This window comes from Sphaeramia orbicularis, chromosome 4 (assembly GCF_902148855.1).
Source record: "Sphaeramia orbicularis chromosome 4, fSphaOr1.1, whole genome shotgun sequence".
In the NCBI taxonomy this organism is placed as follows: domain Eukaryota; kingdom Metazoa; phylum Chordata; class Actinopteri; order Kurtiformes; family Apogonidae; genus Sphaeramia; species Sphaeramia orbicularis.
Genome location: NC_043960.1, coordinates 38,603,381 through 38,617,491, shown reverse-complemented (window position 1 = coordinate 38,617,491; position 14,111 = coordinate 38,603,381). Strand labels below are relative to the sequence as shown.

At 39.2% G+C, this 14,111-nt stretch overlaps 1 protein-coding gene across 2 annotated transcripts in view; it reads right to left on the bottom strand.

Moving 5' to 3' along the window:
- Window positions 1–1,082: 1,082 nt before the first annotated feature.
- The window catches only part of lingo3a (leucine rich repeat and Ig domain containing 3a), a 47,271-nt gene continuing 34,242 nt past the window's right edge, over window positions 1,083–14,111 (bottom strand). Inside the window, exons 1-2 of one of the 2 annotated variants that reach the window (XM_030131934.1) lie at window positions 11,246–11,264; window positions 1,083–5,839 (exon numbers count right to left, since the gene is read on the bottom strand). In XM_030131934.1, the coding sequence (XP_029987794.1) occupies window positions 3,946–5,784 (1,839 nt within the window). In that variant the 5' untranslated portion in view covers window positions 5,785–5,839; window positions 11,246–11,264 and the 3' untranslated portion in view covers window positions 1,083–3,945. Of the gene's footprint in view, window positions 5,840–11,245; window positions 11,265–14,111 lie in introns of those variants that run through there. The other variant, XM_030131933.1, reaches the window with a different exon arrangement.

Genomic DNA, 14,111 nt, shown 5'->3' with positions numbered 1-14,111 from the left:
AGTAAGGAATACCAAATAATTCCATTTTCTAAGTGTCAATTAAATTAATTATAGTGTTAATAATATTATATGTTATAATGTTAATGATCTATCAAATTATTCTTACAACCAGCAAAAAGGTCTCAGTCATACTATTCACATAATGACTGAGAGCCTTTTGCAGGTGAGAAATGTGCTCAGTAACTGCTAACCACTAAAATCCCATATAGATCACCACGTTTTAACACCGAGGTAACACAAAATGTGTGATTACCACCACCACCACCACCCCCCCCACACACACACACCTTATAGCTGTAAATGCAGATAGTGTAGCATCATTGCACATCAGTCATCCCATGGTATAGCAGGAAATAACTTCATCAAAACAGAAGTGGAGTGTCTGTGTGCTTTAGTGCAAACTGACATCATTTCCTCTCCAGCATATCAAAAATATAATTGAAGAGGGGGTTGGGGGTGCAGTTGGTGCTGTGTGCAAGTATATAAAACAAGTTAGTGAATTTGAGTGACTAATTCTTTGCTGTTATTTCACACTTTGATACAGTGATGATGTACCCAGTCCATGTTGGTCGATGATGCATCTCTCAGTGGCTTCATTGGCATCGTGTTGATTTTCTTCAGAAATCACCACCTCTGCATGAGCCGCTGCAGTTAACTCACACCATGGTACAAGCAACTCCAAGCTCAGTTGCTTTGTAGTCTCATCGTCTTATAAAAACTACTTTTATAGTACCTAGAATGGAAAACATTTGTGTAAGGTTGTTAATACTTTGTAATGTAAATCCAATGGAGAACTTGCAAAACAAATAAGATCTGTAAAATCTTCCCACTGATTTTCAGTTCTGAGACATTTACCTGTTAAATTCTTGTAGTTCAATGCAGATGGTAAAGCCTGATGTCAGTTCCACTCATCATAGGAACGTTATTTTCCATTGCGGAGAAGTCTGTGCTCAAGCTCTCCAGAATGTCAGTGGATACAGTGATTATCAAAACAAATTCACCCTTTGAATCATAAAGTTGTTAACTCAGCGAGCTGTAAATTATTTCTCATAACCCACAATTTTCGTAGACACTTGTCCAAATTTAGGAATAATGATTTAATTTCATCTTGTAACTTGTGTGTTGACAAATTTAAATTGCGATTCACAGTTTCCCATACCCCGTTAACTATAGGGAATAATGACAACGAAGGGTTTCTTCTAGGCAGTACATCTTTATGTGTCGTGTAGATAGCACATCCATCCATCTGATGACTTAATTTTGTTAAATAAAAACTTGACAAACTCCTGAGGAACTAATCCAAATAACATATTGAACATAAAATCTCACAGTGAGGGGGTCACGGGTCTAAATCAACTTTTGAGAACCACTATAAGAATCAGGAAAGATCAGATCACTGTTATAACTGTTATTAAAAAAAATAAAATGGGCCGGGGGACAAGACATTATCATAGCAGACCATATTGCATGCTTTATAAACAGTGTGCTTCATTTTATAAAATGATACAATACAAAACAGTCTAGCACAATTTCCAGACACAATGGTTTCCATATGTACAACATGAACTCAGCAAAGAACAATGAAAAGTACCATAAATACATGTTTCAAACCATACAGAGGATGCTAAACTGCCGCCGTATCAGTCCATCCATATATCCAGAGTTCCTTATTAATAAATATATACTGTGATTTATACATTTTATGTAAACGGTTTGTTGTGCAGTGAATATTAAATTAGATAACATGGAATATCACATCATTTGTGTAGTTTTTAACATTTGTTTTAACCAGGAGAACTAATAGAGGGGTTGGGTTTGTTGTGTGAAATATATTTCTAAAATACAGATGGATCCAGCCCTCCATTTGTTTCACATTTGGCTTTAGAGAACTGATATAAATAACGTTCTATTAAAGGTCAGCAAGGTTATATCCCCATTTGCTCTAGTAGTAATAGTGCAGAGTTTCACTTCCATTTATTGCCATCAGAGGGCAGCAGAACACTATTAGCAGTACAGTACTTTAAGCTAGAGAAAGAGGTGATCTCTGATCCAGTGGTATCAACTCCCTGTGAGCGAACGCAAATATCAAGAGAATTAAGAACAGAACAGTTTCAGAAATTTGCCCGTTTGCTCCCAGTTATTTCCAGTTATGTCTGGAAACTGGACGTATTCTCTCAAGTGTGGGTTTGTTGACAATACTACTGATGTTCTCCAAAACCCAAAACTGATCTCTTTGTGTACCATAATTACTGATTACATTCGTTTATTACAAAGTCACAGTAGAAACTAACACATTGGGATTTCTAATCCAATATGAAACACTTCTTCAAATCCCCCTCACACTTATACTATCACAGTGTTTTAAAAGCTATCTTTATGTTATCTTATATAGTAAAAAGTTAGCATTCAGTCCTTTGTTATTATACAGTAATGAAGATTTTCAAAGGATGTATCGACTGCTTTCACAGAACTTCCTCACGACCTTTGTTTCAACACCCGAGGTCTTTATCACATTAGCGTTTCCTCCCTGCATGTCTCAATCAAAGTCCTGATGAGACTTAACTCCTTCCCCTGGTGGTCAGCCAAGCCTCCCCACTGTCACTTACTGCCCAAAAATAGACAAGGGAACTGAAACCTGACATATATGCCCTTCATGATCTGTTGCGAGCATGAACTGGAAGAGTCATCATGTCTCACTACAGTTTCTATCTGATAAAACAACAGAGTGAGACTGTAAAAGCTGTTATTATTGAACTGGATTCGAAAAGAGACTTTAACGGTAGAATTACAATAGAACAATTAAATCCGATCACTCGACAGTACTATAAACAACCACAAATATTTCAATGTGAGAGATTACAAAATATATATTACATCTGATACAGGTTATGGTTTATCTATACAGTATGATCTCTTCACCTCTGGGATGAATTCACCCAATTTACAAATACTACAAGTTAAATAGTCAACTTTTTCACTGTACATGCGTTCATATTTATGATACAGCATTTTCATTTGAAGAGGGGAGGATTAATTTGGTGTCTCTACTGAATAGACAACCATGGAAAAAGTTAACTGAGTTGTGTGCATCTCCATTATACACTGCTTGTACTGATTTGTCACAATAGCACTGTACATCATGTCCTGTAATTATAACTTAACCTGTACTGTAGACTCCCATTTTTGTTTAAAGAACAATCCAATAAGAAGTCACTCTTCCCTCAGCTTGTAATTGATTAAAATGGTGCTTAATGGTTGTGTTGGCAGTGTTTTACGAAGACTTACTGCAGCTGACTGCTAGTTGTCTGATGTAGTGTAGAGAAAAGCTCTTCAAGCTGACCCCCTGTATTTAGGTCAAATCGCCATAATAGTGCTCTGTAGTTGTGACTGTCGATGAGTCTAAATACGCAGTATATAGCTGGAACTATTCAAATAAACATTGGCAAGTCCTTGGCATTCATCGAGCACCAACCTATTATTATGTATTCATGAGTCTGGAGACAGGGAGCTTGAGTCACCTCAGATGGAGCCGAGAGGTGAAGTCCTTAAAAGTCAAAGGAGATAGAATTTCTTGTACGAAAGAAGGACTGAGTTGGCAAGAGCTTTGTAGAGGTTAAAGACTCAGGGATCTGGGTGCTTTTGTTGCTTGGTCTATTCAGGATTATGAACATCTTCAACTATAATCCAGATCCCTTTCTTACACATTAATATGAACACAGCAAAAAGCAATAGAAATATATCAAATACATACATAGTCCCAGTTCTCATACATACATAGTTTCTGAATAATAATACCTTTTCTCGATAAAATGTCTTACAAATAGTAAGGGTCTATAATGTTTGCTAATAGAAAGGGGTCCATTCCAGTGTTATGTGTCCTTTTACATCCACGCTTCTTAAAGTTTGTAAACAAGTATTGTAGAAAGTGGAAACAGTCTTTAATAATCAAATCATTTTCATGTTGAACTTGCGTGCCCCACCCTGTCCTCCACTGGCGGCAGGTCCATCCACCTTCCTAAAGGAATATTCCACTGAGAAATTGTTTTTGTGCTGCCCTCTCCCTCGACTCCACACAAACAGCAGAATGAAACAGAAAAGAACTACGCCCAGGAACATGATACAGCCCATAGCAGTGGATATTAAGATGGTTTTGAGATCCAGAGTAAACTTTAAGAAGACTCTAGTATCATTCAGATTTGTGTCATTGAGGTCCCCAGCATAGTAGGTACGGTTTGCCATAAGGGCAGCATCTAGTGGCAGCCCACTAACTGTAAGTGTGGCAAAATAGGTGTCATTTCCACCAGCATTACTGGCAATGCAGATGTAGGTTCCACTGTCTGTTACCTGGGCGTACCGTATTTCTAAAGTCCCCTCTGGTAACACAGTGACACGGCCGCTGCTTTTGGTGGTGATGCGGCGGCGCTGAGGAGAAATCCAGAATATCACAGGTGTTGGCTCACCTTCTGCTCTGCAAATGAATGACACAACCTGTCCCTCACGGGCAGATATCTGTTGCAGTTTCCTGTTTCGGATTTTGGGCTTCTGGCAGGTAAAGTGCTCGAAGAGAGCTGAGTCCGAGAAAGCAGTAAGAGCTCGTCCTTGTACTTCGACGGGCGTCATGCACACTGGGGAAGCGCCGTCAAAATTAAGGGTCTTCCTGCGCTGAAGGATCCAGAGTAAGCGGCAGTCACATGCCAGAGGGTTCCCATCCAAACGCAGCGTCTCCAGAGTGTTGACAGACTGAAAGGCTCCCTCCTCCAGGGTCACCAGGTTGTTAGTGGAGAGGTTAAGAAGGCGAATTTGCCTTAAGCCACCCAGAGCATACGGCTGGACCGTGACCAGGTTAGTGTTAACCAAATGCAGCTCTTTCAGCCTGATGAGGTCTCGCAGTGCCCAAGACTCTAAGACAGAAATAGGGTTGTAGGACAGGTTGAGACTGGTGAGGTGTGCCAGACTACGTAGAGCAGAGGTCGGCACAGAGGTGATGTTTGTGTGCGTGATTGACAACCAGGACAAGTTGAGACCCTGCAGACTGTGAGGGGAAATGTACTCCAAGAAGGGCCAATGATCAATCTCTAGGCCTCTCAGATTCCCCAGTTTACGGAAGTTCTGGTCCTCTAAGGTAGAGATACTGAGGTAGCGGAGCCGTAGAGTCACCAGGTTGTGCAGGTAAGACAAAGACTGGCTCGACACAGAAGTCAGATTACACCTCTCAATGGTCAACTCCCTCAGTCCAACTAGACCCAGAAAAGCTTTATTTGAGATATAAACCAAATCATTATCTCCAACTTCCAGGTTTTTTAAACTCTTCAGATCCTGAAAAGTAAAATCCAATAGAATTACAATCTTATTCCCGCTAAGGTCTAATGATGTTAAGTTGGAGAGACGTGAGAAAGCCCCCATGGGCACCAGTTTCAATTGGTTACCCCTCAGTGAGAGCGACTGCAGGTTCTGGAGACTAGAAAAAGCATTCGGCTCCAGGACGCTGATTATATTCTCACTTAAGTCTAGCTTTTCAAGGCGTGGATATGGAAGCAGGTCGCCATGCTCTACCCACCGAAGTTTATTCCCACTTAGGTCCAGGATCTTGGTTTCTAATGGGATTCCATCTGGCAGGGCAGAGAGGCGTTTACTATGACATGACACAGTCTTGAGCTTTGAAATGCACTCACAGCGTTGGGGACATCCTTGGCCTCTGGTGGGTGACACCATGGTCATTACTAGCAAGAACAGGAAAGGCAGGATCCAGCCTACGACCTGGCCAAGGGACACCCCCATGGCCATTCTCTCAGCTGCTTCCACCTACTCCTGGCTGGGGTTGAATCAGTGGGCCAGACACCTGCGGAAAAAAAAAGGAAGAGGTTAAGAGAGAAAGAAAAAGAGAGAGTGTGGATATGGATGAGAGAAAGAATGAAGGGAACAGACAAAGAGACAGAGAGTGAAACAAATTAATTTAGCTCAATTCCCCTTCAACAGCAGTGATCAAACACTCTAAATGAGTGGAATTACAATCACAAACTCTAATTGACCCAGCAGAACAGTGAAATTAAAGCTAGAGCTCCAAGATAATCCTCAAAGGACTGGGTCTGTATTAAGCTGAAACAGTTCACTTTGCAATTCTGCACTATGCCTAGCAAGTAGTAAGATTTTTAAATCATATTCGAGTTCACAAAATCCCTTAATAACGATGAAGCAATTTTATATTCATGGATGTTTTCTTCTTTAGCTTTTATATGCATTGTAAATGAAAAAAAGGGAAACAGGGAAATTGAAAATCCATTGTATTTCTAAGGCCTCATGTGAAACATCTCAAAAATGCATGGAAAAAGGAAAACAATTGTTAGCTTTCCAAGCCTTTCAACCAAAATAACAGTGCAAATGAGCTCATATCATATGATGAAAGGAAAGTTGAACAAATAAACGCGCTGCTTTGTTGAAGAAAAGTGCAACATGTCAAAAGGCTGAATAAAATATGACAGTGACATCAAACAACCCAAGCTCAATGTATCCTGCCCCTATTAAGTAAATGGCGACAGTTGACTTTGTGCCGGTCCCTGACAATGTCAGTCACCACGGCAGAGGGATACGACTCAGTGCATCACAATAACTCAGTCCATCACATCATCCACGTAAGTCTCTGAGGCATGAGGCTTATCATGAGAAGCTTGCCTAACCTGACCTGCCTATGGGTTTCATATGACACACGTGGACATAAATGCATGCACTCGCTCTCTTCTGCTGGTGAATGTTTGTATCACAGTAGTAGGACCATGCAATTTGACAATACAGATCAATTGGCTAGATCTATCGCATGCTCTGGGTTTGGGTATTGGGTTCTGACAATTTTCACATTTCACTGATTCTGTCTGCAACTAGAGTACAACGTCATGTGCTTGTATATATTTCTACATTCAAAAAGTTTATATATATATGTCAAAATCTAACAGGCCTTTCCATTTCTAAACATCCATCAGAATATTACAGAGTGAGAGAGAGACCTTTTAGGGTAGGATTAGAGTCAGCTGATGTAATTTAGTTGTGTATATGAAGCCATGAACTTTCAACCCAGGATTCAAGAAAAGGGGTTGAGGTTAAATGTATTGTGATATGTGTTGTTTCTGAATATAAAGTATAATGATATATAGGGATGGGAATCGAGAATCGGTTCTTTTTGAGAACCCGTTACCAGTAGCTCGATTCCTTGGAATCGTTTGCCTGCCTGCTTAACAATTCTGCTTATCGATTCCGCCTTCGTTGTGCATACGTGATGACGTCACACGTATGCTGCATTGTTTTGGTCAGAACGTGGCCAACATGGCGTTGAGGCAGAAACAGTCTAAAAAGATGACACTAGGTCCACTTACTTGGAACACTTGCAAAGCTTCCATGTCTTCTAAAGGGTGGAATCCCTCCAATATCCTCAAACATTTGTCCACAGCATGTGATTCATTTACAGGAATGTCATATATTTGATACTCTACTTAGCGGCGCTTGTGAATGTAGCGGCAGAGTGAACACCGGGCCGGTTCCGGTGTTCAAACATCGTAACTCCTCAAATACAAGTTTCCAAAGGTAAGAAGGGAAAGGAAATGAGGTGCACAACAACGGGAGACAAGCTGAGCTGAACCGGTTCCACGTAGTAGAAATGCAGCGATTGAGGAATTAGTAAAGCGTCTTTAGTTTCACTTTCACACACCCCCCCCCCCCCCAAAACCGGGCCTGGCGTCATCTGTTATTATTATTTGTACAGACTGTATATGTTATATTTTCTGTGCAGAGATGGAAATATAAAAGACAGTTAATGCAAACACACCCATTCGTACTCTTTTATTCTCTCACCCAATGAGAATCGATAAGAGGATCAATAAGGAATTGGATGGATAAGCAATATCACTAATGGAATCGGAATGGTTAAATTCTTAACGATTCCCATCCTTAATGATATAAGACACAGGACCTATTGTACAGCCCTATATTGTTAGTAACATCTTAGTATGTAGGATGGAGAGTAACTCATTACCTCCGCCAAGGAGGTTATGTTTTTGCCAGGGTTTGTTTGTTTGTCTGTTTGTTTGTCTGTCCGTTAGTGTGCAACATAACTCAAAAAGTTATGGACAGATTTTGATGAAATTTTCAGGGTTTGTTGGAAATGGGATAAGGAAGAAATGATTAAATTTTGGTGGTGATCGGGGGTGGGGGGGCCCACAGGGGGGCCCATTGCCAACAAACCCTGAAAATTTCATCAAAATCTGTCCATAACTTTTTGAGTTATGTTGCACACTAACGGACAGACAAACAAACAGACAAACAAACAAACCCTGGCAAAAACATAACCTCCTTGGCGTGGGGGGGGCCCACAGGGGGGGCCACTGATCAGCCTTGGCGGAAGTCTGCGCTCTCCGAGTGCTTCTAGTTCATTCATTCATTCATTGTCCATTTAATCCTCTGGAGCCTCATAGAGGTGCTGGAGGCCAACCCACCTGCCAACAAGTGAAGATAGGGTGCACCCTGGACATGTCACCAGTTTATCACAGGGCTGACATATATAGAAGAGCTATTTAGATCAATCAATTAATCAATTAAGTGGATAACTTTGGATGGTGGGAGGAAGCTGGAGACAACCATGCAGACACAGGAAGCACATACAAACTCCACACAGAAAGGATCCCATTGGCCTTTGGAACCCAGGACTGGACCACTGCACCACCATAGCACCCTGGAGAAAAACTGCAGGATATATGAATGATGAAACTAAAACATATGGGAAAAACCATAACTCTTGTGAAACTTGGAGAGGTGAAAATGATAGGTAGTTAAGTGCTTATGTCTGACAACTGACTTTTTCCTGATGTCCCGACTTGCACTTAGGCTTTGCAAGCGTCACTAAACCACAACAAAAAGAATTCACATGACAGGAGGCATTTAGCATTTGGAGGACAATGGTGTTTACAGGAGTTTTAATTCCCACCTGCTACTATTACAGACGACTTAATAACTCCCCTTAATATCCCTAACCCCCACATGCCCTAATTTACAATTCATTCTGCCTCAGTGATGAATATTCCCATTAGCTAAACTGTTACTGAATAAATGTAACTGTCTGAAAATACAAACTGATGGCAGACAGGCTTATAATGAGCAGCTTGGCATTAATAAATATTAAAATGTCAAGACCTAAAGTTTAAAAATCTCTCTGTGGTAGATATTCGGAGTATGCACTTAAACGCAACACAGTCACTTGTCAGACAAAGCACTTACATCCTCTCAGTAAATATGTGACTTTGCCTTTCACAGATAACTCATGTTTAATTTTAGATATTCACAAGGATGCACAAGCAAGGATAGGATAAACGGTGGTAATTATCATAGTATAGCCTATCACATCATTAATGTCCTGGCAACGTCTTAATTTCAACCTTTCAGTTTGTCTAAAAGGATTCTTCAATATTAATATGTTGTGGTGAAAAATGATCTCATGAGGAATAGAATAGCTTTGTAAAGGAGTGAGATGTGATCCTGCAGACTCTTTCGATTGCATAAACAATAATGTAAGTATGTGTGTAAGGATACTGCCTCCTCCAATCAAGCATAAACACTCAAGGTTGTCTCTTTGGCCTTGATAATAATAATAATAATAATAATAATAATAATAATAATAATAAATATTTAATTGTAATGGCATAAAGACTTTGCAATACACAAGCAAGGACTTTATATGCTATTAACCCTTTACCGGGCAAGTGACTATATTTGGTAATTCCTGTATGAATTACAAGACAGTGACAGCAACAGTTACAGTGAGGACAGTGAGGCAACAATCTCAGGTCCACTGTGGTCTACAGGGTCTGTAAGGTCCATCTCTGCATGAACAGTGAGTGGACCTGCTTTGTTAGGTACCATGAAGTAATGGAACTAATGTAAGGAATGATGTTCAAAGGGATAATGTGGATGTTGACAGGTGTCTGGATCAGCACTTATGTTGTAACATTCTAAAAGTGATGTTCTAAAATACATGTTCCTTTCACCTTACATGTGTTTTTTCTTGTATTTCTTTTTTATGGGTGCTTCTATGAAACTAGTCCCTAAAAACAGGGCATGGGGGCTAAAAATTCAGACCAGATGTAGACTAATGTTATGAAGCAAGTTTGGATACACTTTGTGTCTATTTTAAAAAATAAATATTTACTGAGATAAAAGAGAAACTGTTTTTCAGATAAAACATATTTTTATATTATTTTAATGTCATTTTTATACAAAAATCTGCAGGTAACAGTAAAAAGACACAAAAATTATGTGCTACTATTTTTTCAAATAACTTTTTATTCTCTCACAGGTACATTTTGGGAATCGAATTAATTATACAAGGCAGAGTGTTTCACAAAAATGACTGCTGTTGCAAAATCCTCGCGATTTGTACGTATTTAAATGGGCAGGTTCCGCATGTAACGTGAGTGGACATGATGGCTTACAGACAAAACCTGGAATGAGACTGACGTTTCATGAAAAACCCTGCATGTCTGGATTAGAAAAACCACTAGGATCATCAAATTTAACGCAGCGTCTTTATTTATAGCAGTATATAAGACCATTTCAAGCCATGTTTTCACGATAAAATGCTTTGACACCTAGGTAGCTTTTCCTGTCCTAATATTTTACTAAAAATTCATTAATTTTGGGATGGAGTATAATTTTGTTGCATTTATCTGAGGTCATCATTAGGTACATCCCGGGGGGAAATGTGTCTAAATTTATTTTTTATTATTGGGTCTAAAAAGCTAGAAAAGTGCCAGATAACAAAATGAACTCCGTTTCATAGAAGCACCCATGTTCTTCTTGGATTTAATCATTTATTTTTTGCCACTTATGGGTAAGGAACCAAATATGGTAACTTTATTAACCTTGATTTTCTACATAACAATACAAAATTTTGCAGCATTTCACAAAAGTAAAAAAGTCATATTATGTCCTCTAATAACACACTACGGTTGAAATTTTGAATTTCAAAGCCTTTCTATGAGTGCCCTATAAAGGGTTAATATTGTGACAGTTAAAATGAGATGAAAGTAAAAAGAGAAAACAGAGAAGACTGGATTTTCTACTGGACAGTCCGCATTCTTTCAAGGACTTCAACCCTCCACCTTGGCATGCATGTTGACTTTGGTTAAGCCGTCCATTAGTATGACACCTTTTCCACATCAGCAGAATGTGGGGCATGTAACCTCCTTTAGAAAACATTATAACTCACCTGCTCCTTTAGTTGTTATAAGATTGAGCTCGTCTCAAAAACAGCAGATGAGCACTAACCACAACAGCGGTAACCATAAACATCCTTCGATCCACACCCACATTTCAAAAAAATGTCTCCAGTTTCCCTGTCAGTCAGTCAGTCAGTCAGTAAGTCAGTCACATGGCTGGTTGTCCAAACCCATATCTGGTAGCAGTCTCACTAATAAGCTCAGAGGCCCCTGCCAGCTAATACCACACAGGTCAGCAGCAGGTGGATAGCAGCATGTTCCCTACTGTATACACCATGATCCCTCTGTGGGCACGAGCAGGGCCACACAGAGCTGCCGTCCAAGAGGCTACTGTTACCTGGTAGTAAGCTGCAGTCAAAAATAACTGTCAGCGCATCTATTTCGTCTATTTCATTACGCAGCGGGAGTACAACTGCACTATTCCCTGCTGACCTCCAGCTGATGCAGGTGGCAACCGGCACAGAAGAGAGGCCACTGAAGGGACGGACTTTATTTCTGCTGATGGAAAACTGACAGATAACCACTTGGGCTAAGTCTTCATATTTCATTTCTCTTCATTTAGCTCTAGTTTGACTCAAGTTGCTTGTTAGTACGTGACACAAACCAAGTAAATGAACAAAAATAGAATTATAGCACAACCCATGAAAAGGAAATATAATGACGTTAACCCATAAAGACCCAACCAGCCACCAGCAACCAAAAACATCTACTGACCTAAACTGTTTAAAACCTGTTGATCCACTAATCCTATCAATACATGCAAATAAAATGTAAGTTGTAAAATGCAGTTTGTCATCTTTTCATGGTCATTACATATGACCCAGAGGCTTCATAGTGAATATGGAAACACCGTCATCTTCTACAACATTGACTCACCAGTAAAACCCATGGAGTTGGATCAATGACAGTGGATGGAAATACTTATTTTATGATATATTTTACTGAAAAAGTTGCTTTTTCTTCCATTTTCTATGTTTTTTGATATAATAACCCTCAACTTTAACCCATTACAGCCCAAACATCCACCAGCGACCAAAACTATCTTCTGATCTAAAATGTTTAATACCTGTTGATCCATTAATTGTATTAATACATGTAAATAATTGGTGTAAAATGCAGTTTGTCATCTTTTCATGGTCATCAGATATAACCCATTTGAGCATTCAGAGGCTTCATAGTTACCATGGAAACACTGTCATCTTCTATAACATTGATTCACCAGTAAAAACCATGGAGTTTGATAAATGACAGTGGATGGAAATACTTGTTTTATGATATATTTTACTAAAAAAGCTGCTTTTTCTTCTGTTTTCTATGTTTTTGATATAATAACCCTCAACTTTCACACTAGGTCTTAAATAATTAATCTGAGTTTTAACAAACATGTAAATGATCAGTAAATTAAATATAGGAAAATATATGATTTTCACTGAAAAATATGGAAAATACAGAGGATGATATAAATATAATAAATGGTGATAAATCACTTTAGGAAGGTTGAATACAGAGAAAAATTTATTTGGGAACTACCACAAAAGTAACACTGGGTCTTTATAGGTTAAAAGTAGAAACAACCAAACAACTTAGACAGTTTTAACTATGTTAGATTTAATAATAATTTCAACTGCATTTAAGTTAAAGTTCAGTTACGTAAAACATGAATCAGTTAAGTCAGAAGATGTTTGCTAGACCAAGGCTCTGACATAAAGTGCTACACTGGGATTGGCTCGGAAAGAACAATACTGTAGGAGTCTGATGTTGTCATGGCAACGCCTACACCATCTTGCTCTCTCTCTCTCCTCCCTCTTATGCTTTATCCCATCTCCTGCTTTTCTATATCCAGCTGAAACACACCTGTCCGCTGGATACCCTCAGTAAGTTCCTAGCCTGAGAACGCCGACCGCGTGGCCGTCGACCAACAGCCTGCAGAGCTACCCCTCATCAGCTCTTCAGCACATAGCAAGGACGTCCTGTCATACATTTCACGGATAATCCACTTTGCTTTGTTGATGTAGGATTTAAAGTCCGTCTGCTAGCCTCTCTCTGTTTATTGTCTGCTGCCAAATATGTGGCAAAAGACAGATGGCAGTTGTTTGTCAGCGTCAAACACATGACTTATATGTAAATTATATCATCATTTATATTGTTCCCTCAGTCATTAGCGCATGGAAAGTGGTCAGTTTTCTTTAGTTTACATATCCTGTTGCCAAGTAACATTTATATATCCACTCAATTGTAGTAAAAATGCAGATTTACACACAACAGGGCTAAATTTACTATACTATATGCTGGACAATTCCAATTAATCACGACTTTCTGCACTCACTGATGGACTTAAAGAAATAATAGCAATTTTAATGTGGCTTTCAAAGCCTGAGAGAACCATTTTTTTCCTATTAGGTATCTACTCAGATGGTACTGACACTCACAGTGTTTTGTATAACAGAAATTTTGACTTGCCATTGTGTTTTTCCACACAAAGGTTTTATTTATACCACTAACAATGACTGTACTTTCCTCAACCACTCCAAAAGGCATGATAGTGAGACTGGAACTGCAGCAGCTAAAATTAATTACATTTATGCTTTTCTTACTGTGACATGTTAAATGGTCGTGCTTAAAGTACGAGCTACAATTAAAGCCAATATCCCTTTGTTACGGAGTCTTTCTAATGAAACAGTTTAATGAGGATCTCACATGGGGATCGTCCAAGGGAAAGTGGCATGCTGTAATTGTGATCGGTTAGTTTTAAGGCACTAAAACTCCAGAAGTCACATTTCTAAACCCATAAATTTGATGTCAACTACATTTTATGTGTAGCCTGATGCAATTCAACACAGCACAGAAACCTCAGCA